This window comes from Phodopus roborovskii, unplaced genomic scaffold, assembly GCF_943737965.1.
Source record: "Phodopus roborovskii unplaced genomic scaffold, PHOROB, whole genome shotgun sequence".
NCBI lineage: Eukaryota > Metazoa > Chordata > Mammalia > Rodentia > Cricetidae > Phodopus > Phodopus roborovskii.
Window position 1 is genome coordinate 23,623,899 of NW_026125397.1, and position 26,216 is coordinate 23,650,114.

General features: G+C 44.7%; 1 protein-coding gene across 1 annotated transcript in view; it reads left to right on the forward strand.

The window, feature by feature from the left end:
- The window catches only part of Mettl24 (methyltransferase like 24), a 91,565-nt gene that overhangs the window by 33,254 nt on the left and 32,095 nt on the right, over positions 1-26,216 (forward strand). The window contains exons 3-4 of the mRNA XM_051175561.1: positions 4,656-4,795; positions 15,868-16,096. Coding sequence (XP_051031518.1) covers positions 4,656-4,795; positions 15,868-16,096 — 369 coding nt within the window. The remainder of the gene's footprint in view (positions 1-4,655; positions 4,796-15,867; positions 16,097-26,216) is intronic.

Genomic DNA, 26,216 nt, shown 5'->3' on the forward strand with positions numbered 1-26,216 from the left:
TAAAGTCACTGCTACCTAAAATTTTCAGTTAGCAGCAGTGAGTCACTAAATGAATTCCACCCCCATCCTCCTATGCTGCTTTAAAAAAAAAATATCCCTCACATCTATGTTCAAATTCATACAGTAAGGCGCAGCCTTTGGTAAGTTCATGGCTGAAGTTTTTGTGTATCAGTACAAAGGCCTATGCTGATCACATGCCCAGGGGCTGGCAGGATCTGGTCTCTGGGATCTTCAGCATTAATAAAATGTCCCTCTCTAATGGTAAGTAGGATATGAGAGGCATCTGACTGAGGACAGGCCCGTGGGTTGGCATTAGACAGCCATGGGTGTGGTACCCCTGTGCTTAGTGATGACCTTGATGGCATGGTGAGGGTTCTGAATTTTTTCTTTCTTTCTTTCTTTCTTTCTTTCTTTCTTTCTTTCTTTCTTTCTTTTCTTTTCTCTTTTTTTCTTTCTTTTGGTGAAACATCAGAGGATGCCATATTTAACCAGAGTGTGCAGAGTGTCAGGCCCAGTTTAATTAGCAATATTGTTTGTCTTAATATGGGCGGCCCAAATGACACCACAGAGTTCTGCAGTCAGTAATAGAGTGAGCTGCTAACAGGAAATGGTTAACTTAGAATCTCTTGCCTGTGCTGATGGAAAGGTTCAGAGCCAGCTCTTTATGGCGGCCCATACCATATGCTCCAGGAAACAAGCCTCCCAGTAAGGAGTTCACGTTAGCAGCAGTGGCTGTTCTAAATAAGAAGAAATGTTTTAAATTCTATTTTTCTGTTACTGCTCATCTGTAATCTGTTATTCATACAATTATCTCCACATCTACTTGTAAAATACCCAGAAAGTCAGGCCCTAGAGACCTGGAGACACAGATTAGAGTTTTGCAATATTGTATCAATAGTATGTACTATATTTGTGTTCTCTCTCTCTCTCTCTCTCTTACACACACACACACACACACACACACACACACGGGGGGGGGATGGAGAAAACAAAATATTCAGTTCTGCCTTTAAGCTTCCCAAAATAATGTAACCATATGAATATACACTTAATTTTTAAGGGATTATTGCCAAAAACTCCCCAAATTTTAAGGGCTCTTTTTGCCACATTCTACTCATGGCTTGGTAGAATTGCTATTCAAGCTTTTGGGATGCAAAACAAAATGGAAAACGAGTTAGATCCCTTTAAGCTAAATAAATAAAAAAAAATTCACAAAACATTTTCTTTTCCTGGAGTCTGTTTGCCTTTGTCCAGACCTAATTTACTTTATATTGCTAAAATTACAAGGGGAATTAGGCAGGCAGAGGGTATAATTACTTCAGCTGGAGCTTAGCTTGGAGTTGCTGTCCTTGCTTATTTTGCTTGTAAGAGAGTTTATTGAAACCTTGGCTATAAATCTTAACCAGAAAGTTTGAAAAAAAATCAATATTTAATTAATTTTTAAGAGCAGAATTTTATGGATGGCTTGTAGTTATTTTCTAACCTCCCCTCACTAAAAAAGAAAAAAAAACAAAAACTCGAATGTCCGTCAATGAGATAGTTAATGAATGGTTAAAACTGGATAATTCCTGATTGGTTTTTTTTTTTTTTTTCCTAAGAGAGGAAGAGGGGTTTTAAAAATGGTGTCTCTCTGATAGGAGAATATCTGTGGCAGATGAAATCTTAGAAAAAGAAAAAAATGTAATCAGATAAAGTTGGATCATGGTAGAGAGAGAAGACCATGGCTACGTCTCAGGACGGTAGCCCTGGACTGAGATCCTGGGGCCCTGGGTCTCTTCCTTAGAGAGAGGCCTCCGGTTAACTGTTCTTTGTGAGGGGTCTAAGCGGATGCTGTTTTCTGTTGAAAGCTCTGGCCCAGGTCCAGTCACTTCCCTTCACTTTCTACGGAACAGGTAGGAAGACCTGAGACATGGCCAGGGTCACTTTTTGAGGGACTTTATAAGAGGCCAAACCCTCCAGCTGCCTGAGGGCCCCAGCAGAGCCTATTAGACGGCATCTTCCTTGGGTCGGGATACTGTGTATTTAGAGGGACCCAGAACCTGCCCCCACCCCCTTTCTGGAACAGTTTCTGTTTTTATTTATTTTTCATCATTTTTTAAAAATTGTAAAACAATCTTTTCTTATTCCAGCTCCCATTTTTTGCCCGTTCTCCTGTTCTCCTCCCCCCCCCCACCCCTATCCACTCCTCAAGGCAAGGGTTCCCATGGGGAGTAACAAAGTCTGGCACCTCTCCTTGAGGCAGGACAAGCCCTGCCTCCCTGTATCTAGGCTGAGCAAGGTATCCCTCCAAAGAGAATGGGCTCTAAAAAGCCAGTTCAAGCACTAGGGATAAATCCTGGTCCACTGCCAGTGGCCCCACAGACGGCCCAAGCCACACACATTCGGAGGACCTGGCCTGGTCCTATGCAGGCAGAACCTTCCTTTTTACTGCAAACCAATCTCTAGGTGATTCTGAAGCAGGGGGCGGCACCTTAAGCAACACCTAACAGGACAGAGTGGAGTTTTGGTGCCACCAGAAAGGCAGCAGGAACATGGCCCATGTGTCATCATGGCAGGTCTTAGGGAGAGGTGTCTGCAAGTATCCGATCTTCAGAGAAGGGCACTGCCCTGGAGCGAAGGGCTCAGGCTTAGGCAGGCTTAGGGGCCACAGAAGTAAGTGCCTGGGTCTCACCAGCCTCCCAGAGGAGCAGAAGGGCTGAGTTCCCCCGGCTCAAGACACAGCAAGTTCCCCATTAGTAGATCAGCTTTGGCCAGTTAGATTGGCAACGCCCCTGCCCTTGGGTAGGTGAGGAAGAGCAGGTGGACAGACAGAGGCAACATTGCCATTTCTCTCTGTTAACACCTGTGTTCTGTAGTTGTTGCTGGAACGGTCTCCAGTGACTGATTTCTCCTTCCAACCACGGTTAGAGACACAGAGGTGGAAAGACCCTGGGTGGATAGGAAAGAAAAGTGAATGCTCTCCTGTGTTTTTCTTGTGACTGTTTTTGAGAGTAGATGCATGCAACTTAAGCCGGCCTCAAATTCCTCATGTAGCTGAAGGAAGCCTTGAACTCTTGATGTCCTTTCTTCTACCTCCTCAGGGCTGGAACTATGAACAAGTGCCACCCTGCCTGGCTGTTTTGACTTTTGGCCACCCTGCCTGGCTGTTTTGACTTTTGTTTTTTTTTTTTTTACTTTGAGGTCTTAATTTATGTGTTCAAGTGTTTGCCTACATGTATGTTTGTGTGCTGTGTGTACACACAGCCCACAAAGATCAGAGGAGAGTACTGGACCCTCAGGGACTGGAGTTAACAGTTAGTTATGAACCATCGTGTGGGTGCTGGGAATCGAGCCCTGGTCCCCTGGAAGAGCAGCCAGTGCTCTTAGACACCAAGCCATCTCTCTAACCGTGTTTCCAGTTTTACCTGGGCGCGTGCGCACATGCACGCAGGCTGTAAGTTCATGTGGAGGCCAGAGGTCGGCATCAAATGTTTTCTTCCGTTGCTTTCTTTCTTCTCATCTTATTTATTGATGCAGGGACTTTCACTGACCCTGGAGCTCACAATTCAGCTAGACTGGTCATGGAGCCAGACCCACAGGGTCATGACAGAGTGCTTGAGTTACAGACAACAGTGTAGTTACAGATGACCCAAGATGCCACTGAGGACTTTGCAGCAATTGCTTTACACACTTGCTAGCCCTAGAGTATCTTCTTAAGAAAAACAAAGCAAAGAAAAACAAAAAGAGACCTGCTGTTGTTTTCCAATGAACAAAGCAGTGAACACCAGAGCGCCTTTCTATCTGCAGGGTCTTTTGTCTCTCAGGTGATGGTTAGGAGAGCTCGGAGGAATGCAGAGAACAGGGACCTTCGGTCACTCAGTGAGGCCAGTGTCTGGGTCTCATAACTGTTTTCTCCTATCAGTACGAGCCCCCCCCCCCCAGCTCAAGCCGTCCTCCCTTGGGAAGTTCATTTGCTTGCTGTGCATTGGAATTGGGCTTCTCCCTGCTTAACTTCCATCCACAGTCCCTTTGGCTTTCTTACCTAATTTTGAAGCATGGGTTAAGAGAAGTGCTTGGGTCAGCTGGGCAGCACTCCCCACTCCAGGCCTCTCTTCCAGGACGCTGCTCCTTAGAGGTTATCATTAGAATAATTAGCTCATTAGAGAACCCTGTCTCCTCGCTGGGACAGGATAGCGCAGGCTACTTTTCTGGCCTCAGCGCCGCCCTCTCCTTATCTGCCTGTAGTAAGGCACAGGTAACCTTGTGAATGTCTTGCTCAGCATTGTGTCACACTTTTGCAGCAGCCACAATGCCCAGGTCTCAGTCCAGACACCCTTCCGTTCAGCGCCTCCTCCCCACTCACACACAACCTCCCAACTCCTCTTCCCATCCCGGTTCCCAATTTGCAATCTGGGCAGATGGCTACTGCAGCCCATTTCCTTTGAAACCCGCATTGAGTCTGCACGAGGTTACTTCTTATCCGACAGACTTGTAATTGAAATTCCTCTGAACATTTCGCAGCAGTCTTGTGGTTCCCTGGGGGGAAAGAATGGTTTGCAGTGGGGGACTTTACTCTCCCATCATTATTTCCAGGAGCAGGGAAGGCAGTTAAGTCTGTGTCTGCCATTCATCATGTAGCATTTTAAATTTTTCATATTGATTTCCAATCCTTACAGATTGCATGCGATCACATGGGTACAGACAGCTTGGCTGCTGACTCCAGCCCTGCAACGAATCCCTGGCTGGTGTGTCTTGATGACAGGTTTGGCTTAGCTCATCAAATCCGCAGCAAGCGCTGCCGCCTCTACTCCTTAGGGTAAGACATTTTTCATAGCAGAGGAGAACACAAACATTCATGCTGGCAGCCGAGGCCTCTTCAGTGATGACGGGGTGGCGGGGGCAGTGTGTACGGGCAATGAGATTTGTCTCTTGCCTCTGCTTCAGGCTGACCTGCTGTATGGGCAGGTGCTGGCATGTCTCTGACTGAGGTCATCTTGGCAGGATCCACCTTACCTTCCATCCTGCTGCAAAGTGCTTCACTTTCAGCATGAGGAGGGGCCCCTTGGAGAAACCAGAGGCTTCCAGCGTGAACTAGACACCCTTGTTAGAGAGAGAAAAATATCAGTGGCTGTATAAAGGAAAAGTGTGCCAGGAATGCTCACACAGCTATGAATGACCCAAGACAGCCAACAGCCACTACTGTGTGTGTGTGTGTGTGTGTGAGTGTGTGTGAGTGTGTGTGAGTGTGTGTGGGTGTGTGTGAGTGAGTGTGAGTGTGTGAGAGTGAGTGTGTGTGAGTGTGTGAGTGTGAGAGTGTGTGTGAGTGAGTGTGTGAGAGAGTGTGTGTGAGTGTGTGTGTGAGTGTGAGTGTGTGTGAGTGTGAGAGAGTGTGTGTGAGTGTGAGTGTGTGTATGAGTGTGTGTGTGAGTGTGTGTGTGAGTGTGTGTGTGAGTGTGTGTGTGAGAGTGTGAGTGTGTGTGAGTATGTGTGTGAGTGTGTGTGTGAGTGTGAGTGTGTGTGAGTGTGAGTGTGTGTGTGAGTGTGTGTGAGTGTGTGTGTGAGTGTGTGTGTGAGTGTGTGTGTGTGTATCTGTGATCAAGCTATGTGCAGCTTTGCATTTAGGTAAAAAGAAAGTAAAGGGAATTCTTAGAAAAAGCATGCAATTTTTGCCAAAACACTGACTTAGTTATACAAGCTGAAAATGACCTCGATATACTACAAACAGATTTCAAGAGGGTCTATAAAAAGATGGATATAAATTAATGGGACTATTTCAGCAAGTGTGTCAGCCCTTTTGTAAACCGTCCTGAACTTACAGATTGTGTCTCAGGTTTCTATGACTGTGATGAAACACCATGACTAAAAGCAGCTTGGGGAGGAAAGGGTTATTTATGCTTACAGTTCCACACCACAGTTCACCCAGAGAAGTCAGAGCAGGAGCTCCAGGCAGGAAGTGGAGGCCATGGAGGGGTGTGGCTCCCAGTGTTGCCTTGGCTTGCTCAGTCTGCCTTCTTTTAGAACCCAGGACTATCAGGCCAGGGGTGGCCACACCCACAGTGGGCTGGACCCTCCCACATCAATCGCTAATTAAGAAAATGCTCTACAGGCTAGCCAGATCTTATGAAGGCATTTTCTTAATTGTAGTTCCTTCTCAGATGACCCTAGCTTGTGCCAAGTTGATACAAACAAAACACAGTCCCCCCCCCCCACACACACACCCAAAACAATAAAACAAAACAACAAGGATAAAATGATACACGTCTCAAAACAAAGGAGAGAATTATTTCTGCTCAGTAGACTGCAGAGAGCAAGTGGGTTCTCAGGTTAGGCCACTGTAGTACTTTTAAAGCAGTTAAGAAGACCCTAAACAATGTCGCTCTAGGTCTCACTTACTTTATTCCACTCTGTGGTCGTGGGTAGAGGAAGACACCTCGGTGTCTGGAGACCTCCCCAAAGGAGCTGGTTAGGAGGGGAGCATCATTGCTGTCCAACTGTTACAAGCAGTTGTGGGCAGGGGTGTAGTCAGTAGAGTGCTTGCCTAGCATGCATGTGGCCCTGGCCTTAATCCTCATCAGTACAGAACCAAGGCATTTATACCTAGACTCCTACCACTCAGGAGGTAAAGCTAGGAGAATCGGAAGTTCAAAGTCACCCTCCACTGTATAATGAGGTCAGAGCCAACCTGGGATAACACGCGGTCCTGGATCAAAAACAAGGGATTGCAAGTCATTTCAGATTTTTATAAAACAAAGAAAGAATTCAGGTACAAGGCTGAAGTTAATATGTTCTTAAGTGGTTCAAATGAAGATATGTTGCAGGTGTCTCAGGATGGGACTTGGCATGTTGGTATTGGCTTGCTTGAGAAGGAGACCCAGGTAATGTGTTGAATGGCACTGAAGTCAGGCAGGAGCTGTGCAGCCTGTGGGTTAGAGTCTAGCTTTTCCTAGAAGCCTCCAGCTCTGCTTCAAGTCTGTAGGGAGGACTAGAAGTCATGACAGTGGTATTTATTTTATGTCACGTTAAAAATTTGTGAAAGTAGGTTAAAAAATAATTGCATAGTATAGCATGCAAGTTGGCAATGTAGTCATGATCCCATTTCCTGGTCCCAAGCTTTACATTCTGCTTAACATTTTACATTCCACAGTAAATTCATTTAAGAATATAACTGAATAAGATAAAACCTGGGGAGTTATTTAGGGTGTGTTTGGAAATCTTTCCCTCCAAGCTGTTAGATAAGATGGTTCTGCAGCAAGATTTTAGGTTATTACAGAGAAAAACATTATTTCCTTTCATTTGCATTCAAAAATCATCTTTGCAAAAAGCAAATGAGAACTCCTGAATTACACTGGAAACAGAAATGACTAGATTATAACAGTCAATGTTTGATGAAAGACATGAAAGCTTTTATTACAAACTGCAATCTATCTGAGCATGGTGGCTCACACCTTTAATCCAAGTTCTCAGGGGGCAGAGGCAGGTGCATCTTTGGGAACTCAAGGCCAGCTGGTCCTGTCCCCAAATGAGGTCCTGTCCCCGAAAACAAAACAAAACAAAGCAAACAATCAATCAAACAACTCTAAAACTCAAAACTCAAAACCAAACCAAAAATCCACACAGAAACAAGGACAAAGAAAGGAAAGAAGACTTGAGTCTAAAGAAAACACTTGTGATAGAGAGAAATAACACTTCTTGATTGCGGGCAACGGGTGGCGTGGGGTCTGGGATCTAGACGACACTCCTGTTTTGATGAACTACTTGTTGAGGACGAGTAGATTGCTGTTTGCCATCTCAAGTAATACTGAGAGGAGACACACAAGTGGCCGAGTAGACACTCCCACTACCGGGAGGGTCGGTCCTGTGTCACCAGCGTCTGGGAGCCTTGGGACAGTTGTGATAGCGGGAGGGTGGATGAGGAATCTGTGGCCCCTGCGAACAAGTGCGTGTGCGAGCTCGTGAGACCGGCAATAACGAAACTGCGCCTCTGCTGGGGCCATTGATTCTCAGGTAAACCAGAGAGACAGGTGCACCTGGGGGTGGGGTGGGGGCGTGCTGGCCCGAGAATCCAGGAGTCAGGGGGCAAAGGCTGCGTCTGATCTGCCTCATCCTTTCTCCTCCGCCCTCGTAACTGCCACAGGTCTTCCCTAGACTGCCTCCCCCAGGGTTAGCGTTTCTCTGCTGCGAGTCAAAGTTCCATATTCCACGGGAGGCGTAAAAAGACAACTGACGAGTCCTATCAAAACTTAAACTCGGGTTCGCTTTTCAAATGGTGTGGAGTAGGCCAGTGAACGTACTGCAAGGGACAAGAAAGGAAGGTAGACGTTGAAGGGAAGAAAAAGAAGAAGCAGAAAGGCCACGGGTTCGGAGGGTAGTGCATAGCTTACAGTTTCAGACGGGCTCTTCCCGTGTCCACAGTCGGGAGGGGATTGTCCAGGTGTGGTGGCAGGACACAGGATGAGTGGACCAGAGAGAGACGTCGCCTAGTTTACCGTCATGGCAGCGATTGTGTTATAGGGGTCGAACCGAGTAGCCAGGAAGAAGAAACGAGGCAGAGGCCGCCGTCTTCATTTCCCCCTGCTCCGTGTTAAGTTAGACTCTTTTGTTTCGATACACGACTTCTTGGTGTAAGACAGAAGATTCCCTATGTCACACATGGAGGCAACTCGAGCCAGTGTTTTAGACAGAAAACCCGCAATGTGGCTGGGAGCATTTCAAGGAGACTGAATGAGCCTCCCAGTCAAATGCGTTCGTTTCCCAGAGCTTGAATGGAGCCAGCAAGAGCAGCGTTAGCACAGGACACAGGAATAGAGGAGGAGAAGATGCTGGGTCTCAGTGTTCCTCCTCACTCTCTCCCTGATCACCAGCTGTGGTCCGTAACACCACGGACACGCTGTGCAGCTGTTTGTGCCATGGGTAATATCTATGCTTTATTGGTAAAAAGAGGAGGCATGCGTGTGTGTTCCCTAAAATCTCCACTTCATTCCCTTGGGAATGAAAAGTGTCCTGAAAATACATGGGTTTCACTGTGGAGCCCTGCCTGTTCTGGAATGCCCTATGCAGACCAAGCTAGCTTCAATGAGATCCTCCGGCCTCTGTCTCTTGAGTACTGAGATTAAAGGCATATACACCACGCCTGACTTCATGTTTTAATGACAGTTTGGAATTTCATGCATTGTCTGTCCTCTGTGTGCTTTGAGACCCCCCCTCACCACATACCTCCCCACACACGTACATATGTATGTGGCAGTTTACAGACGTAGCCCGCCACCTGGCCAGAGTGTCTTCTGTACTGCTGATGTGCTCACAGTCGGGAGGAGAACACTTCTCACTACTTCTAGACCTTTCCTCTCAGGACGAAGGCTGGAAAACTTCTGATGTGTACCCCAAATTTACTTTTGATTGTTTTTAGCTTAACAGTTTTATTTACATAATAATACACTTATATACTATGTATAAATATACTTAGGTATTTAAACATATTCTGTCAACACCTTATTGGCCTTTTCAATTATGCGCCTTCTAGTAGTTGGGGTGGGTATCTCACTGTGGGTTCAGATTGTCTTTCCCTACTGAGTAATGGATCCTGAGCATCTTTTCATATCCTTATGCACTAAGATTTTGATTCCCAGGGGACATAAGACCCACTTACTGTGAGACACTCAAGCCTGCTTAAAAACAGGCTAACTAACCAAGGCCTTCCGCAATCCACTCCCTTTTCCTTTCAGAGCACACAGATGCTGATATGTATGGTTCAAATGCTTAAAGTACACTCATGGCCGTCCAAAGAACACTGGTGTACAACTTGTATGATAAGCCCTGCTCTCTCAAGAACTCTCGGTACCATCTCCGGGGAAATCATCTTGACGGTCATTCTGCCGGAACAGCACACCCGAGACTTCTTTAGTGACGTCCCACACAGCTGCACGCAGGCAACCTGGTTGCCTTGCTCTGAGACATCGGAGAAGGCCCAGCGTAACTGTCCTGATGTTCTAGTCCAGCCTACTTTTGGAAATTTAGCTCAAAGTCCTTCCCTTCTTAGCTCCCGAAACCTTTGTCGTGCCCTAAAACCCCAGCACTGGTTCGATGTTTATTCATGAATCATCTAACGTCACCTCCCTCTTATGGAGGGAGGGTGGCAGGCTTAGCTAGAAGCCTTGAAATGGATCCTAACTGCTTGAGTGTTTCAGAAGGGAACGGTACAAGCTGCTAATTGTCCCCTACTGTCCATTTTCTTCTTTTGGTGAAGTTAGCAAGACACAAGGCCACTATGGATTGCTGTATTCCCCGGCTTTCCCTGGGGCTTCAGTGATTAGCCGTGAGCAATGGCTGCGAGTGGAGAAGTGTGTAGCTTTCAGGGTGTGGGTGGCCTCACAACAGTGTGGCCACTGCTTCTCTTTCTGCCTTCCTGGGTGACTGCAACACAGACAGGAGATGGGGGAAAGGACCGGTCACCTCAGACCATGAGATGGAAGCCACTCATGTGATTTCTGCTGCTTGCTCCACAGACTAAACCACAGAGAAAATATTTCTACCAAGTAAACGTTCCTACAGTAAATTCTCTTTGTGGTTAAAATTACAGTGGAAGATGGTTTACGTTCAGATTTTTTTGTATTAATAATAGGCACCGTTATAATTATTTGTTCAAAATGCCTTTTCCTCATCACGGCCTTGTGAGCCCCCCCAGCTCAAGGGCCCGTGGGTGCCCTGCTCCCACGTAGCATCCTCTAAAGACTCCTTTACGCAAGGAGTAAGTCAGCGAGTCAAAGCCTGCTGCGAGCTGTGTCTGGACACTGCTGTGTAGCCCGGGAGTGGCAGGCCTTACATAAAGCCTGTCACTGAGGGCAGTGTTGCAGGTCTCTCTGTTGCCATTGGGGTACAAGAGAGTCAGGAGCAAGCAAGGTCAACACAACCTCACTCCCTAAAAAGTGGCGACGTTCCAGAGCTTCAGAGGAATGTTCCTCCAGAGCCTGGTGTCCCAGGTCACCCGCTGTGGAGGAGCGTGTGGAAAGGCTGTGCACGCAAGCGTTGTAGATGTCATGCATGCGTGAGAGGTGGCTGACCTGGGCTCCATCCACCCCTGGAGTCCTTGGGATGTGTTGTGCAGTATCTGGAGTCTTCCTTTTGCTTTTAACATCTGCCATGAAACCTGATAAATGTAAACTGAGCCTGAAAAAAAAAAAAAGCATTATTTTAAATACACAAAAGGCGGAATTGCACACACTAGGTAAATGAGCATACCTTATTGCTTCCCAGCACAGTACATACTTATATATTAAAATTAAATGGTGTGGAAATGTCATGGTGAAATCCCATGATTGTATAGTCTATATACACTGATTGTGATTTAATCTTGGCTGCTTGGGTGGGTTGAAATGCCTAGGGCTTGGTGCAGCGCATCTCTAGGGGTGTTTGTGAGGGTCAGCACATGTCTGTAGGGGTATCTGTTGGAGGTTAGCTCAGCACCTCTCTAGGGGCATGGGGGGGTTGTGGATAGTCACGTGACTGTGCTGAATGGATTGAGCCATGATGGACTCAAGATACGAATCGAGAGTCCAGGGTTAGAACTGTGGACCTGGGCCCAGTTGGGGGAAATCAGTTCTTGGGTGGGGTGTCCTGGGGGCTCTGTCTTGCCTGGTCCTTCCTGTTACTGGCTTGCTGGGCTTCCTGCTTGCCATGCTGTGAACTGGTCCAGCATACCTGCCCCTCGGTGATGGGTTGAGACCATGAGCTAGAATTCACATTTTCCTCCTTTGGATTATTCTTCTGTCATTTTCCCACAGCTACAGACTAACAGACTGCCAAGAAGAAATGAGGATTAGACAGGTTGAGCAAAAGTAACATCGGCTAATAAAAGTTGCAAATTACAAGCAGTTTCAAGTAATCTGCCATATGATATGAAATATCTCTATCATGCAATGATTGACTTACATGTGTAGGCATGTGCTTCTAATAATTTATAACAGACACCATCCCTTGTATATATGTAGAAAAATGATGGAACGATGCAGAAAAACTACGAAACCTGTCATCTCTAGAAGTTAGTTGTTACAATTTCAAGTGTTGAAAATGTGCTTTTGTTTCCTCTGCTTCTTACTTTCTAATTTTTTCTATGTGTAGAAACTAGAATGATAAGGAACTAGTTTAAAGGGTCAGGGCTGGAGCTCAGCGAGCAGAGTGTTTACCTAGGTATGCATAAGGCTCTGAGTCTGATTCCAAGGGAGGAAGGAGGGAGGGAAGAGAGAGGGAGGAGGGAAGGAGGGGGAGGGAGGAATGGAGGAGGGAGGGGCAGATGGAGGAGGGAGGAAGGAGGGAGGGAGGAGGGAGGGAGGAAGGAGAGAGGGAGGAGGGGAGGGAGGGGAGGGATAGAGGGAGGGAGGGGAAGGGAGGGGGAGGGAGGGGGAGGGAATAAAGAGGGAGGGGGAGAGAGGGGAGGGATGGAGGGGGAGGGATGGAGGGGGAGGGAAGGGGGAGGGAATAAAGAGGGAGGGTTTATAGAAAGGAGAAAATAGGCAACGGCCTGTGAGGTGGAAGAAATGAAGATGTTGGGTCTTTCTAGCTAAAGAGGGTTAATGAGATCTGCTTGAGGGACATCGTTGGCTGAATGACATGTCAAGGTATGTAGTGAGACGGAGAGCAACAGAGTGGGGTGAAGGGCGAAGGGTGAAGGGCGAGAATAAGGCCAACAGGGCCACCTGGGTGTTTTAGGTAGATGCAAGCTTGTTTCAGTTAATTAAAACCTGAGGAATGATTGTTAGCTCCTGTGTGTGTGTGTGCCCAAATTGTGCAACAGTCTGGACTAGCAGTCTAAGAGAATCAAGTTCTTCTGTACTGGCTTGGGTTTGGCCAGTGTTTTATAGACATTCCGTGGGCTTTTGCTATCCCAAATCACAAGTGATCATAGGACTTTGGAAATTAGCATGATTATACATGCTTGTGTTCCATGCAGTAGGATGTTGAGGTAGGAGAGTTGTGAGTTCAAGGCAATGGGCTGCATAGCAAGTCTTTCTCTGTTTCTGCCTCTGTCTCCACCTCTCTCTCCCTTTTCTCAAAAAAAAAAAAAAAAAAAAAAAAGCATAGAATTTTTGGCAGAGAAATCTTAATTACCAGGAGGGAAGGCTTTCTTCTGGTTAGTTTTATGTTTTCCATTCAAATTGGCATTCTAATCAGTGTGGTGGTTTTTACACTAAATAAGAAGTTTTTCTTAGTAGCTAGCTCAGTGTGTGTAAGTATATGAACTGTGGACATACCACCTAGTAGGTGTTTAGGTGTAACGTATTCATCATTTCCTCCCCTACTGCTGTGAACTTAGGTACAGATTCTATTCTTGTGCCTTGGACCTAGTAGAAGCACACACATTGCCTTTCCTTTTTCTTTAGTGGTGTTCACTACTTGAAAATACACTCCCTTGAAAAGAACACAGTGCCTGCCCACAAGTTCAGCATTGTGCTTAGTGCCATGGAGACAAATTAGTGCCTCATTACAATGCAGCCCCCTCAAGGGAATTAAGCCCAGGCTTACCTTTTTTCGGCCTGTGCTGAGAAGATTCTCTTGAGACTAGTGGATATTCTTATTTTTATTGAAAATAAATTTTGTTTCATACAATGTGTTCTCCTCCCCCAACTTCCCACTACCCCCACCCATCCAGCTCCACACCTTCTTTCTCTCTGTCTTCAGAAAACAAACATGCAAGTAAAAACAAGCAATAATAACAACAACAACAACAAAGATAAAGCAACAGAAGCACAGAAACACAACACAAAAACAAAACCCATAAAAACACAAAATCGGAACCCATAATACGGAAGCAAAAAACTCCAGTAAGATAAAACCAACCAAACAAACAAAAAACCCAAGCAAAACATCATGAAACTAACAAAAATCTCCAAAAGTACCATTGAGTTAGTCTTGTGTTGGTCATCTTCCGCTGGGCATGGGGGCTTCCGTGAAGTGTGATTTATGTACCCAAAGAGCATCCATCGGAGAAAACTAGTGTTTCCTTTGTAAGTGGTTGTCAATTGGCCATAGCTTCTAGGTTAGGGATGGAAGACCATGTCCCTTTCATGCTCCAGTGCTGGTACCCATCTGACTTAGACTTGTGCAAACTTTGTGCATTGCTGCCACAGTCTCTGTGAGTTCATTTGCACATCGGTCCTGTTGTGTCTGGAAGACACTGTTACCTTGGTATCCATTTCCTCTGGCTCCTATAATCTTTCCACCTTCTCTTCTGTATAGTTCTCAGGGCCCCGAGGGGATGCCTTCCACTCTCTGCACATTCTCTAGTTGTAGCTGTCTGTACTAATTTCCGTCTACTACAGAAGGAAGCTTCTCTGATGATGGCCAAGTGAGACTCTGATTTTTGGGTATAGCGGAGTGTCAGTAGAGTCATTTTATTGTTATGATCCTTCAGCAGAAGAAGAGTATTTGATTTTCCCCTGGGTCCATGGCCTATCTGGTCTCCAGTTATAGGCCACCTAACAAATGTTGGGAATGAGTTCCATCTCAGGGACTGAGCTTTAAATCCAGTGGTTGGTTACTTTCACAACATCTGTGCCACAGTTTAAACAAGTGTGTCCTGCAGGCACACTTGTCCTGTAGAGCACAGGCTTTGTAGTTTGGTTGCTGTTTACTGTTCTGCCCTACTAGCATGCAGAGTACCTTCTAGGACTGTGAAAGACTATAGGAGGAGCGAAGGCTCTATGTGGACACCAGCTTGACTTCTTTGTGCTCAAGGAGATATTTAAGTGAAATATGTAAGTATTGTCTTCAGCTTTACAATCAGTTTGTGGAGAGCAACTAATGGTCTTGGTAATAGCTAAGTCGCTTGGGGGTTTCCGTGGGACCCCTTTGGCCAACAACTCAATTAGATGTGTTCCATTCCTGGAATTGGAGGATTCACTTGATGGCAAATGGTGTCTAGCTGGGGCTGTCTCTTCCATTATTTGGTGACTCCATTTAGACTCATGTCACATTTGAAGCTTCTACTACAGTAGTCTTCATATGACCCCTCAAATGGCACTTAGTATTAGTCGTCCCTCTCTGTATTCCCTCTCTAACTCTCCTCTGTCCCCCTCTGTTTAATCCCGTTCCAGCTTCCCAATTTCTTCATAACTTTATCATTCTATTTCACCTTCCGTGGGAGACCTCACCCGAGTCTCTTACTCTATTCCTAGCCTCTGTGACTATATAGATCATAGTGTGCCTATTGAAGTTTGAAGTTAGCGGGTATTCTTATATGTTCCATTGCTAATATTAATTTACAACTTAAACTATTCTCATGTGAATCTACACGTTTAGCTAGTGATTCTGTGATCCGTGTTTAACACATTAGTTGTTTTTTTTTTCCCAGAGGCTTTGGTCTATAGTGTATGAGTGTATGTGTGTGTAGAGCATGCATTTGTATGTATAGAATATATGTATGTGTGTGTAGAGAATGCACAAGTGTATGTATAGAACACATGTATGTGTATGTAGAGCATACATATGTGTGTAGAGTATGTGTATTTGTGTGTAGAACATATATATGTGTGTAGAGCATGCATATGTGTGTGTGTAGAATATGTGTATGTGTGTATAGAACATATATATGTGTGTAGATCATGCATATGTGTGTGTAGAGCATGCATATGTGTGTAGAACATGTATATGTGTGTAGAGCATGTGTATGTGTGTGTAGAACATGCATACGTATGTAGAGCATGTGTATGTGTGTATAGAACATGCATGTGTGTGTAGAGCATGCGTATGTGAAGTTCACTGGATGTGTACATTAGACATGTTTTAAAACAGAACACATGATGCCACCAGAGAGACTGGTGTTAGGGTTGTCAGTGTTTTCCTTTAACTTTGCTTTGCTGTATTTTCTTGCTTTTATTTTCTTTCTCTTGCCTCTAGCCTGGGAGGTGACGACACACGCTTTGAGATGAGCATGGCCAGGGATGGATGTGAAGTGCACCGTTTTGACCCTAGTGTCAAATCAGCCCACGCTCTGGAGAACCAGCGCCTCTGGCATCACCGCTTGGCCATCGATTGGCGGGACCCACATCCAGCTGTGGCTGCTCAAAAGTCAAACAGCAACACCAGGAAACTGGGAAGCATTTTGAATGAATTTGGGCATCACAAGGTAAGACTTCTCATTTGAATTCAGTATTAGATAAAGTGAATAAACCCATCAGATTAAGAAAACGAGAGCTGAAGCTAATAATGTTGGAAGACGGCTTTTCCATTTTGCTGGTCATTGCATATTTTTACAGAGATGACCTGAACACATGGTGCTGGGGAATGCTAGAGCTGTTTATACTGAATTTCGGATTTTAGTTGCTCCTAAAGAATGCTAGGAATGTCCAAAATGAGACAAGAGACTAAGAAGCTACTTCTGACAGAGACTTCAGCATACTTAGGAGTTTATCTAAAGTTTCCAGAAAGCTAAACTGCTTATTTCAACCTTGAATACAAATGTAGCCCCTCCCATGTTTTTGCTTGGTAAGACACTGCTTTTACATATTTCTCGAGTTACTTGCTATTTCGAGACTATTGGCTCTTAAAGTACAAAAAATACATGTATTTCTGTGTAAAATCTACTTTGTAAAACTCAATGAACATCATGTACATTGCAATTTATATAATTGTGTCAAAACATGTAAAATATACACAAATATACCATTGTGGAGAGACAGCATAAAGTAACTCAATCTTTGAACAATGTTCCTTGAACTCAAGTTTTAACATTATATATCCCAGCAAATGTATATTCTAAGCAGGTTCTAAAAGGGTGATTCTGGGTACAATTGCCTTTTTAGGTTTCTATCTCTCCTTGATCGAGTTTGGCTTGTCCTAGCCTGTGGTTCCCAACCTGAGGTGACACATAATTTGAAACATATCAGAATAGGTATCCATCTGTGAGACAAGGTGTGGCGGAATCGGCTTCTTGATCTTTAACGAACCCACGTATTCCTTTTCCTCTCCCCTTCCTCTTTCTCCTGTTCTTTGAACACACACACACACACACACACACACACACACACACACACACACAAACCAAACAACAACAACAAAAACCCTGTCTTAGTTAGTTAGGGTTTCAGTTGCTGTGATAAAACACAATGACCAAAACCAAGCTGGGGAGGAAAGGGTTTATTTCCTCTTACAGCTTGTAGTTCATCATCCAGGGAAGTCAGGGTAGGAACTCAAGGCCAGAGCTGGACAGAGGCCATGGAGGGGTGCTTCTAACTGGCTTTCTCCCTGGTACTTGCTCAGCCTGCTTTCTTGTAGAACTCGGGACCACCAGCGCAGGGATGGCCCCGCCCACGGTGTGCTGGGCCCTGCAACAGCTGCAAGCTTGCCTACAGGCCATTGTGGCGGGGACATTTTCTTGGTTGTGTTTTCCTCTTCCTAAACGACCTGTGTCAAGCTGACCCAAACCTAGCTGACCCAAATCCCTTTAATGAGACAGTCAAAGCTTTCTCAAGAACAACCTTGAAGAATTTATTGCTCTTCTAACATAGGAATGGCTATTTGTTCTTTGTTTCTGCCACCAAGAGAACCGGCATCTGACACTTAGGAATCTTAATGCTTCTTACCTACAAATATTTTGGGTAAGATCTCCGAGTAGAACTTTTCTCACGTGCTACTAAATTTTTAGTAAGCATGAGAAGTGGAGGCATTTTTTCAGAATTCTATTCCAGTTCGTTCTATTTGCCACCCCTACTGTTGCAAGTCTGCTTTTCTTTACTGATGAAAATGACAAACCAGTTCACTAATATGTCAGGTCTAGATTATCCAGAGAGTGAAAACTTGTTCTGTTTGGTAAAGACTTGGTTGCTGCTCTCCATGGGTTCTTTCCTGGTCCTGTCCACTCTTGTCTTCTGAGACAAGACTGAATAGGCAAAACAGGTATCCTTTGCACTTTTTGAACACGTTTTAGCAAAAGGGTTTTCACAGCAGAGGATAAGATGAGGCTTTGAGAAAGCTCATGTGTACATAATTTATCCAAGCACATTTCCTATAGAGTGTGTTTTAGGACAATGAGACCCAGGGCTGAATTGCATGTGTTCAGCTCCCTGGGAGCATCTCTGCGCCCGCCAACTTCTGTGCTGGGGGTAGTGTGGAACATTTTTCCCCCTAGATAGCAAAAGCGTTTACAAGGGTACTTAAAGAGAGAGATCATTTCAAGGGTTGCTTTTGTTCCTAAAGTGACTTGTTTTTCCTAAAAGAAAAAAAAATTAATAACGAAAGTGATCTGCCTCAGAATTGCCAGGTACGTATTTGATGCTTAAAAAGAAAATTCATTGTTGAAGAGCAGAAGAGCTGCTGGTGTCCTTCATAGAGATTCTTCTCATGAGTACTTCCAGACAGAAACAAAAAAAGCTAAGCTACTAGTGAGTGATTGCGTCCCTTAGAAACACACTGCAGTGCCAGATTAAAGGAACCCTCGTTTGTGGCCTGTGGAGAGCGTGGTCGGTTTTCACCTCTCTCTGTGTATGCAGGCATTGATAAATAGGACATGGCTGTGGCAAGGGAGGTGGATAGAGCCAAACAGTCGAAAGGACTGGTATTTCATCTCTTTGTCCGTTGACTCTGAAGGTGGCACCAGAAGCCAAACGATGCTTTGAAGACTTTCAGATACCTCATACGGTTTTGTGATAATTTCCACGTTTGGCTATTTGGTTGTTGTTGTTTTTTTTTTTTTTCTCTTCTTCTCTGCATCCAAACCCAGTTTCTATTCAAGCAAGGAGTGTGAGAGCCAAACGTTGGCAGTGTTTGGAGATAGTGACAGAAAGATGCATATGGCTTCTGCGCTGCCGTAAAAACTCTTTGCTAATTTTAACTTCAAACTATAAATCAAAAAAAAAAAACCCTCTACATGGCATGATGCAGAAGCAGCTGCATCAGCATCAGCAAAGGCTCATGGACCGGAGGCCCTGCCTGCCAGGGAGTAATAGCACCTGGATGCAGCCTTGCTGGGGATGATTTACTGTCTAACTCATGCTGCGGCGGCTGCCGCTGTTAACTAAAGTCTATGAATTTTTCAAAAAATAGCTGAAGATTAAACCCGAGGATTCTGCTCTTATTAATTTTATTGTGTGGTTTTTCTCTCCCCCAAACTCTTTATCGCATAGTCAGCTTTTCCTAAACGACACAGGCTTGGTAATGATAAATTGTGATCATTATTGTGACCAGCCAGCCAAGGGTTCTTCCGCCATGTTTGGGTGGAGAATGTGGCTGCTAACCTGCAGCTCCCGTAGTGCCGACAGCTCTGGGCTTAGAGGACTGGCAGCCTCTGCGCTTTGCATTCAGCTCTGCTACTCCGCAGCATCCACAGATGCTATAGGACTCCCTGGCCTTGGGTTGCAGTGGCCGGGGCTTGTGGTGCTCCAGCTCTTAGCTTCCACCGTCTTTCCCTTGTGTCTTTGCACCCTTTGCCTTCTGCGGTCTCTGCAGGAGCCGCGAATGCCTGGTGTTGCAGGTTGGTAGGACAGCACGGAGGAAGCTCGGACAGAAGAGTGGGAGGCAGGCAGCTGACACAGCCTGTCACTCATAGGCACAGCCCTGTTTACAACCACACACAGTCTGTGAAGATTATGCTGGGTCTGTCACAGATACAATCGTCCCCAACTTGACTGAGAGTTTTGGGTGACTTTTGGGGTGGCTGTGACAGATCATGCTTTCTTAGCTGAAACAATGTGTCCGAGCGTGTCGATTCAGAGTGCCTGAAGTGGCTCTTAATAAATCAAGTATTTTTCAAAGCCAAATCCATGGTCGGGGATGTGGCCGTGAAAGCTACTGTAGTTGCCACCATCCCGATGGCGCCATCGTCGTTCCCAGCCCACTGGACCCGAGAACCATGGAGATAACAGAATTGGGCCCCATCCGGACTCAGTCCTTTATGGTCCTGAAGCCATCCCCTGGCTGGGCTCCTTAGCAACCACTGTAGCAACAGAAAAGTCTTGTCTGACGGCTGTCAGTCAAGCAGATGATCAGCTCACCCCTGACAACTTCAGTCGTTTGAAACGAACACAGCAAACAAATGAAACTCACGGCAAAGAATGGTGCACTTTATCTAAAAATCATAACCCCTGTCTGACACTCTGAGGATGGGATGGGCTTCCCTGGCCTGCGTCTGCCTTATTATGGCCTTCAGTCTTGACCCTGCTGCTGCTGGCATGGAAAGCCAGCTTCCTGGGTGCTACCCTCCAAAAGAAGACCGTAATCAAGACCAGAACCGCAAGCTGGATCGTCAGCATTTGTCACTGGGAACGTCACCTCACTGCTCTCCGGCACTCAGTTTGGTCATCTGTAAAAATAACAACATTAATAAAGTGTGGCTTATTTGGAGAATTAGATTCGAGAACACCACGCGGAAGTCTCCAGCCAAAAGCCAGGCCTGGGTTCGTCACTTAATCTCTTTCAGTGACACATGTCAAACTAATTCAGGAAATGCCAATTTTCTTTTTTTCCATGGAGAATGTATCATAGATTCATCGTAGTTGCTAACTACAACTTTCAGGCACCCATTGCTGTTTGTGAAAGCTCTGTGTGAAGCTAAAGGGCACTCGGTCCTTCAGATGTGGTTGAAAGAGGATGGCTGTTGTTTGCTGCCGTGGGGCTCTGAACAGCTCCGTGTGTATGAAGCAAATACTGTGCTGCAGAGAGAACAAATAACCACTGAGAAGTAACTGGAATCTGTTTCACACGAGCAGATGTCCACCTCCGGGCTGGGCTGTCTGCTCAGATGGCTCTGAGGGACTCAGCTTCCTCCCTGTCTGCTCAGGTCTCTGTCCCGGCTGCCTCTCGCTCGCTCATTGTCCTCTTGGGTTCTAAGCGAATAGAGTCTCTGCCTTCCCAAGCTGAGGGCTTGATACTCATCCCAGCGCATCCGTTCCTTTCTATGGTGCTGTTTGAGGGAAAGTGGGTTCTGCAACTACTGCCCCTCCTTTCCTCTGTACACCGCACTCAGCCGCGAGGGCCGTGTAGACAGTCATTGCTTCCGAATGCTGTCAGGAGTGTACAGACAGTCATTGGTGTAAGCAGACTTTGGATTTGCTTCACAGAAAGGAAAAGGTGCAGCGGACTCATGAAACGCCTGGCTCACGCTTGCTCATATGAAGGGAAATGCAGAGTAAAACGGCACCTGTGTGTTCCACAGTCACCAGCTCAAGAGCAGCAGGAACATGAGCTGGCTGAGTCTTCCTGCACGTGAGGTTGGCAAGAGTGAACCCGCAGTGCTCCCGGGAGTCTCCAAACTCAGGTTCCCACGTGTGTGACGTCACAGGCATGAGCGAGGTCAGCTGTTTGCAGCACTGGGTATGGGTAATCTCGCCGTGTAGGAGTGGTTAAATGAAATGCTGTGTATCTTTTCATGGACTCCTTACAATGCCCCACAAATCTTTATGTACTGCCATGGAATAATTATATCATACATACATACATACATACATACATACATACATACATACAAGTAAAGGAAGTCACAAAGCAAAGAAACTGCTGGTTTGGGGAAAGAGTAAATTCAGATGGATTACATTAGTCAATCTGAAATTTAAATTGTTGCCATCAAAACAGTATTGTATTGATTTACAGATAGATGAATAAATATAACTGAAATCCCAAGGTAATTTACAAATAAACACACACACACACACACACACACACACGTGTATCTACATGTATGAACTTTGATAAAGTGCTAACATAATTCAACAGAGAAAATGATAGTGTTTACAGAAAATCTGGTCAGAGCCATTGGATATATGTATGGAAAATATTTACACAACGTGTTTTGATCAGACCCTCTGTCTTCCTCTAGTGACCCTACCTTGTACTCTCCCAACTCTTCTTTTTCTGATCTCAGGCTGACCACTCAGTATTGGATAACTAATTAGGGATCTATAACTAGTTAGGGATCTCTTCCCCAGGGAAGACCATTCTTCCCACTCTTTAAAAAATAATTTACATACGTAATGTACATTTTTGTGTTTTACCTGCATGTATGTCTGTGTGAAGGTGCCAGGTCCCTTAAAACTGGAGCTATAATTATGAGCTGCTATGTCCGTGCTGGGAATTGAACCAGGGTCCTCTGGAAGAGCAGCTGGTACTCTTAACCACTGAGCCACCTCTCCAACTCCACCTCTGATTTTTAATTGTTGGTGCTGCCCCCATGCACACAGGTGTGGGGCCATCCAAGGAGACATGGACAGCCTACTAGCAGTCATGTCCCCGATGGAGAGTGAGTTCCCCTCCATCAGCAACCATCCACTATCAATAGGTTGTCTACCAGGAACAGAGCCTTGGGGGGACCCTTCCTCCTTTGTGTTAGAATTTTGACTGGCTTGATATTATGCAGCTAGCCACAGTTGCTGGGAGTCGGTGTGTAGGAGGCGGCGAGGCCATGCCCAGGAGTCCGAATCTCATAGCTTTCCTCCTCGACAGCCAGATCTTACACTTTTTTCTAGCTGCATTTCCATGATGTTCTCTGAGCCCTGGATGCAGGGAGGTTAATAGACATGATTCATCCACAGCTAAGCACTCACAGTTGCATGTACTTGACACCCTGACCGGGTTTGCATAACCATCGCCTATTGTAAAAGGTTTCTCTAGCCACATTTGATCAAGATAAAACATCCTACTAATCCAATGATGTTGTTAAGAATATAAAACCTAGCCAGGTAGTGGTGGCATGTGCTTTTAATCCCAATACTGCAGAGGCAGGTGAATCACTTAAATACAGAGGCAGGTGGATCTCTGTGGGTTCAAGGCCAGCCTGTTGTACAGAGTGAGCTCCAGAACAGCCAGGACTATCTCACAGAGAAACTGTCAAAAACAAACAAAAAAATAAAAAAGCAAAAAAAAAAAAAAAAAAAAAAAAAAAAACCCAACCATAAAACCTGAGATAAAATATTCTACACAATATATCAGATTAAAAAACTTTCATCCAGAATGTATCATGATTTTTTACACTGAAAGTTGGGGTGGGGTGGGGGTGGGCAACAACTCAGTTCAGACCTGAGCAAAAGATCTGAACAGATGCTTTCCCAAAGAAGATACAGAGAGACAAAAACTCTTGGGAAGATGCTCAACACCATTTGGCACCTGGGAAATGAGAGAGTTAAAACAGATGTGGCTTTAACATCTACCAACCACAAAGCCACCACTAGAGTTACAAAAGGAAAAGGTCAACAAGAAGCAGTAAGGAGGGTACTTGATAACTGGAACTCTTGGGCGTTCTTGGTGGAAATGTGGCCCACTTGGAAGACTTGGCAAATTTGTGTTAAATTTAGGCTGTAGTATAGAGTTTGTGTTAAATTTGGGCTGTAGTATAGAGTTTGTGTTAAATTTGGGCTGTAATATAGAGTTTGTGTTAAATGTGGGCTGTAGTATAGATCAGGAATTTCCCCCCCCAAAGGCCGGGGTATCAAGGCTTTGTCTACAGCCTATGGCACCACTAGAAGATGACCTAACTAGTGGGAGGTCTTTAGGGTGTTAGGTATGTACCCATGGAGATGCTTCACCTGCCATGATCTGCTACCTACAGTCCCCAAACAGACCAGTCAACCGTGCACAGAAACCTCCAAAACAAACTTTGTTTTAAAAATACTTATACATTTTTTTAAATTCATTTTACTTTCCAACCGAAGTTCTCCCTCCCACCCCTCCCCACAATTCACTCCCCCATCCAATCCTCCCAACAGATAAGGGCTCCCATGGTGAGTCGACACATTTTTGGAACATTAAGTTGGGGCAGGACCAAGCCCCTCCCTATCTAAGCCTGCTATCCCCTCAAAGGGAATGGGCTCTAGCAAGCTATCTCATGTACCGGGGATAGATCCTGATCCTAATGGGGTCCCTCAGATAGTTCAAGCTTGACAACTGTCTCCTGCATATGGAGGGCCTAGTTCTGTTCCATGGAGGCTCCACAGCTGTTGGTTCAGAGCTCATGAGTTTTCATGAGCTCGGTTCAGCTGTCTCTGTAGATTGTCTTGACCTGCCTTGTTCATCTTGTTCATGTCATCATCCTCCCTCTCTTAGGTTGGATTCACAGAATTCTGCCTGGTGCTCGGTTGTGGATCTCTGCATCTCTTTCCATCAATTACTGGAAGAAGGTTCTAGCTTCTCTGGAGCTATAGATTGTAGTCTGGTTATCTTTTGCTTTGTATCTAATATCCACTTATGAGTGAATACATACTGTGTTTGTCTTTCTGAGTCTGGGGTTACTTTACTAGTTCTATCTATTTTTCTAGTTCTATCTATTTGCCTGCAAATTTCATGATGTCATTGGTTTTTACACCTGAGTAATAAACACTCCATTGTGTAAATATACCACATTTTCTTTACACATTCTTCCTTAGGACATCTAGGTTGTTTCCAGGTTCTGGCGATTACGAATAATGCTGCTATGAATATTGTTGAGCAAGTGTCCTTGTGGTATGATTGAGCATCTTTGGTGATATGCCCAAGAGAGGTGTTGCAGAATCTTGAGGTAGATTGATTCCCAGTTTTCTGAGAAACCACCATACTGATTTCCAGAAAGGCTGTACAAATTTGTATTCCCACCAGCAGTGGAGGAGTGTGTTCCCCTTACTCGACACCCTCTCCAACATCAGCTGTTCTCAGTATTTTTGATCTTAGCCATTCTAACAGGTGTAAGACAGCATCTAATAGTTGTTTTGATTTGCATTTCCCTGATAATTAAGGATGTTGAGCAATTCCTTCAACGTCTTTCAGCCATTCGCATTTCTTCTGTTGAGAATTCTCTGTTTATCTCTCCACCCCATTTTTAGTTGGATTTTTTGGTATTTTATCGTCCAGTTTCTTGAGTTCTTTATATATTTTGGAGATCAGCCCTCTGTCGGGTGTGGGGTTGGTGAAGATCGTTTCCCATTCTGTAGGCTGTCACTTTGTCTTGTTTACCACGTCCTTTGCCGTACAGCTTTTCAGTGTCAGGAGGTCCCATTTATTGATTGTTGCTCTCAGTGTCTGTGCTATGGGTGTTCTATTTAGGAAGTGTTCTCCTGTGCCATTGCATTCAAGGCTACTTCTCGCTTTCTCTTCTATCATGTTCAGTGTAACTGGCTTTATGTTGAGGTCAAGTTATGCCAGCACCATTTGCTAAAGATGTTTTTCCATTGTACTTTTTGGCTTCTTTGTCAAAATAAGGTGTTCATATGTGTGTGGATTAATATCAGAGTCTTCAATTCAATTCCATTGATCAACATGTCTGTTTTTATGTCAGTGCCAAGCTGTATTTATTACTATAATTCCATAGTAGAGCTTGAGGTCAGGGACGGTGATGTCTCTGGAAGTTTCTTTATTGTACAGGATTGTTTTTAGCTATCCTAGGTTTTGTTTTTTTCATGTGAAGTTGAGTATTATTCTTTCAAGGTCTGTGAAGACTTGTGTGGGGATTTTGATTGTGATTGCTTTGAATCTGTAGATGGCTTTTAGTAAGATTGCCATTTTTATTATGTTGACCCTACCTGTCCAAGAGCATGGGAGATCTTTCCATTTTCTGAGTCTTCTTCAATGTCTTTCTTTTTTTCTTTTCTTTTCTTTTCTTTTCTTTTCTTTTGAAACTTTAAGTCCCTGTCATACAGGTCTTTCACTTGTTTGGTTAGAGTTACCCCAAGATATTTTATATTTGTGGCTATTATAAAGGGTAATGTTTCTATGAACTCTTTCTCGGCCCATTTATCATTTGCGTATAGGAGGACTACTGATTTTTTTTTTTTTTTTTTTTTTTTTTTTAGCTAATCTTGTATCCTGCTGAAGGTGTTTAACAGCTGTAGTAGTTTCTGGGTAGAGTTTTTGTCACTTATGTATACTATCATGCTATCTGCAAAAAGTGATAGTTTGACTTCTTCCTTTCCAATTTTATTGTCTTATTGCTTTAGCTAGAACTTCAAGTACAATCTTGAATAAATATTGAGAGAGTGGAAAGTCTTGTTTTGTTCCTGATTTTAGTGGAATCACTTGGAGTATCTCTCCATTTAATTTGATGTTGGCTGTCGGCTTTCTATAAATTGCTTTTAATATGTTAAGATATGTTATGTTCCCTGTATCCTTGATCTCTCTAAGACCTTTATCATGAAGGAGTGTTGGATTTTGTCAAAGGCTTTTTCAGCATCTAATGAAATGATCATGTGGGTTTTTTTCCTTTCAGTTTATATGGTTGATTACATTGACAGATTTCTGTCTGTTGAACCAACTCTTTATCTCTGGGATGAAGCCTATTGGTCATGGTGGGTGAT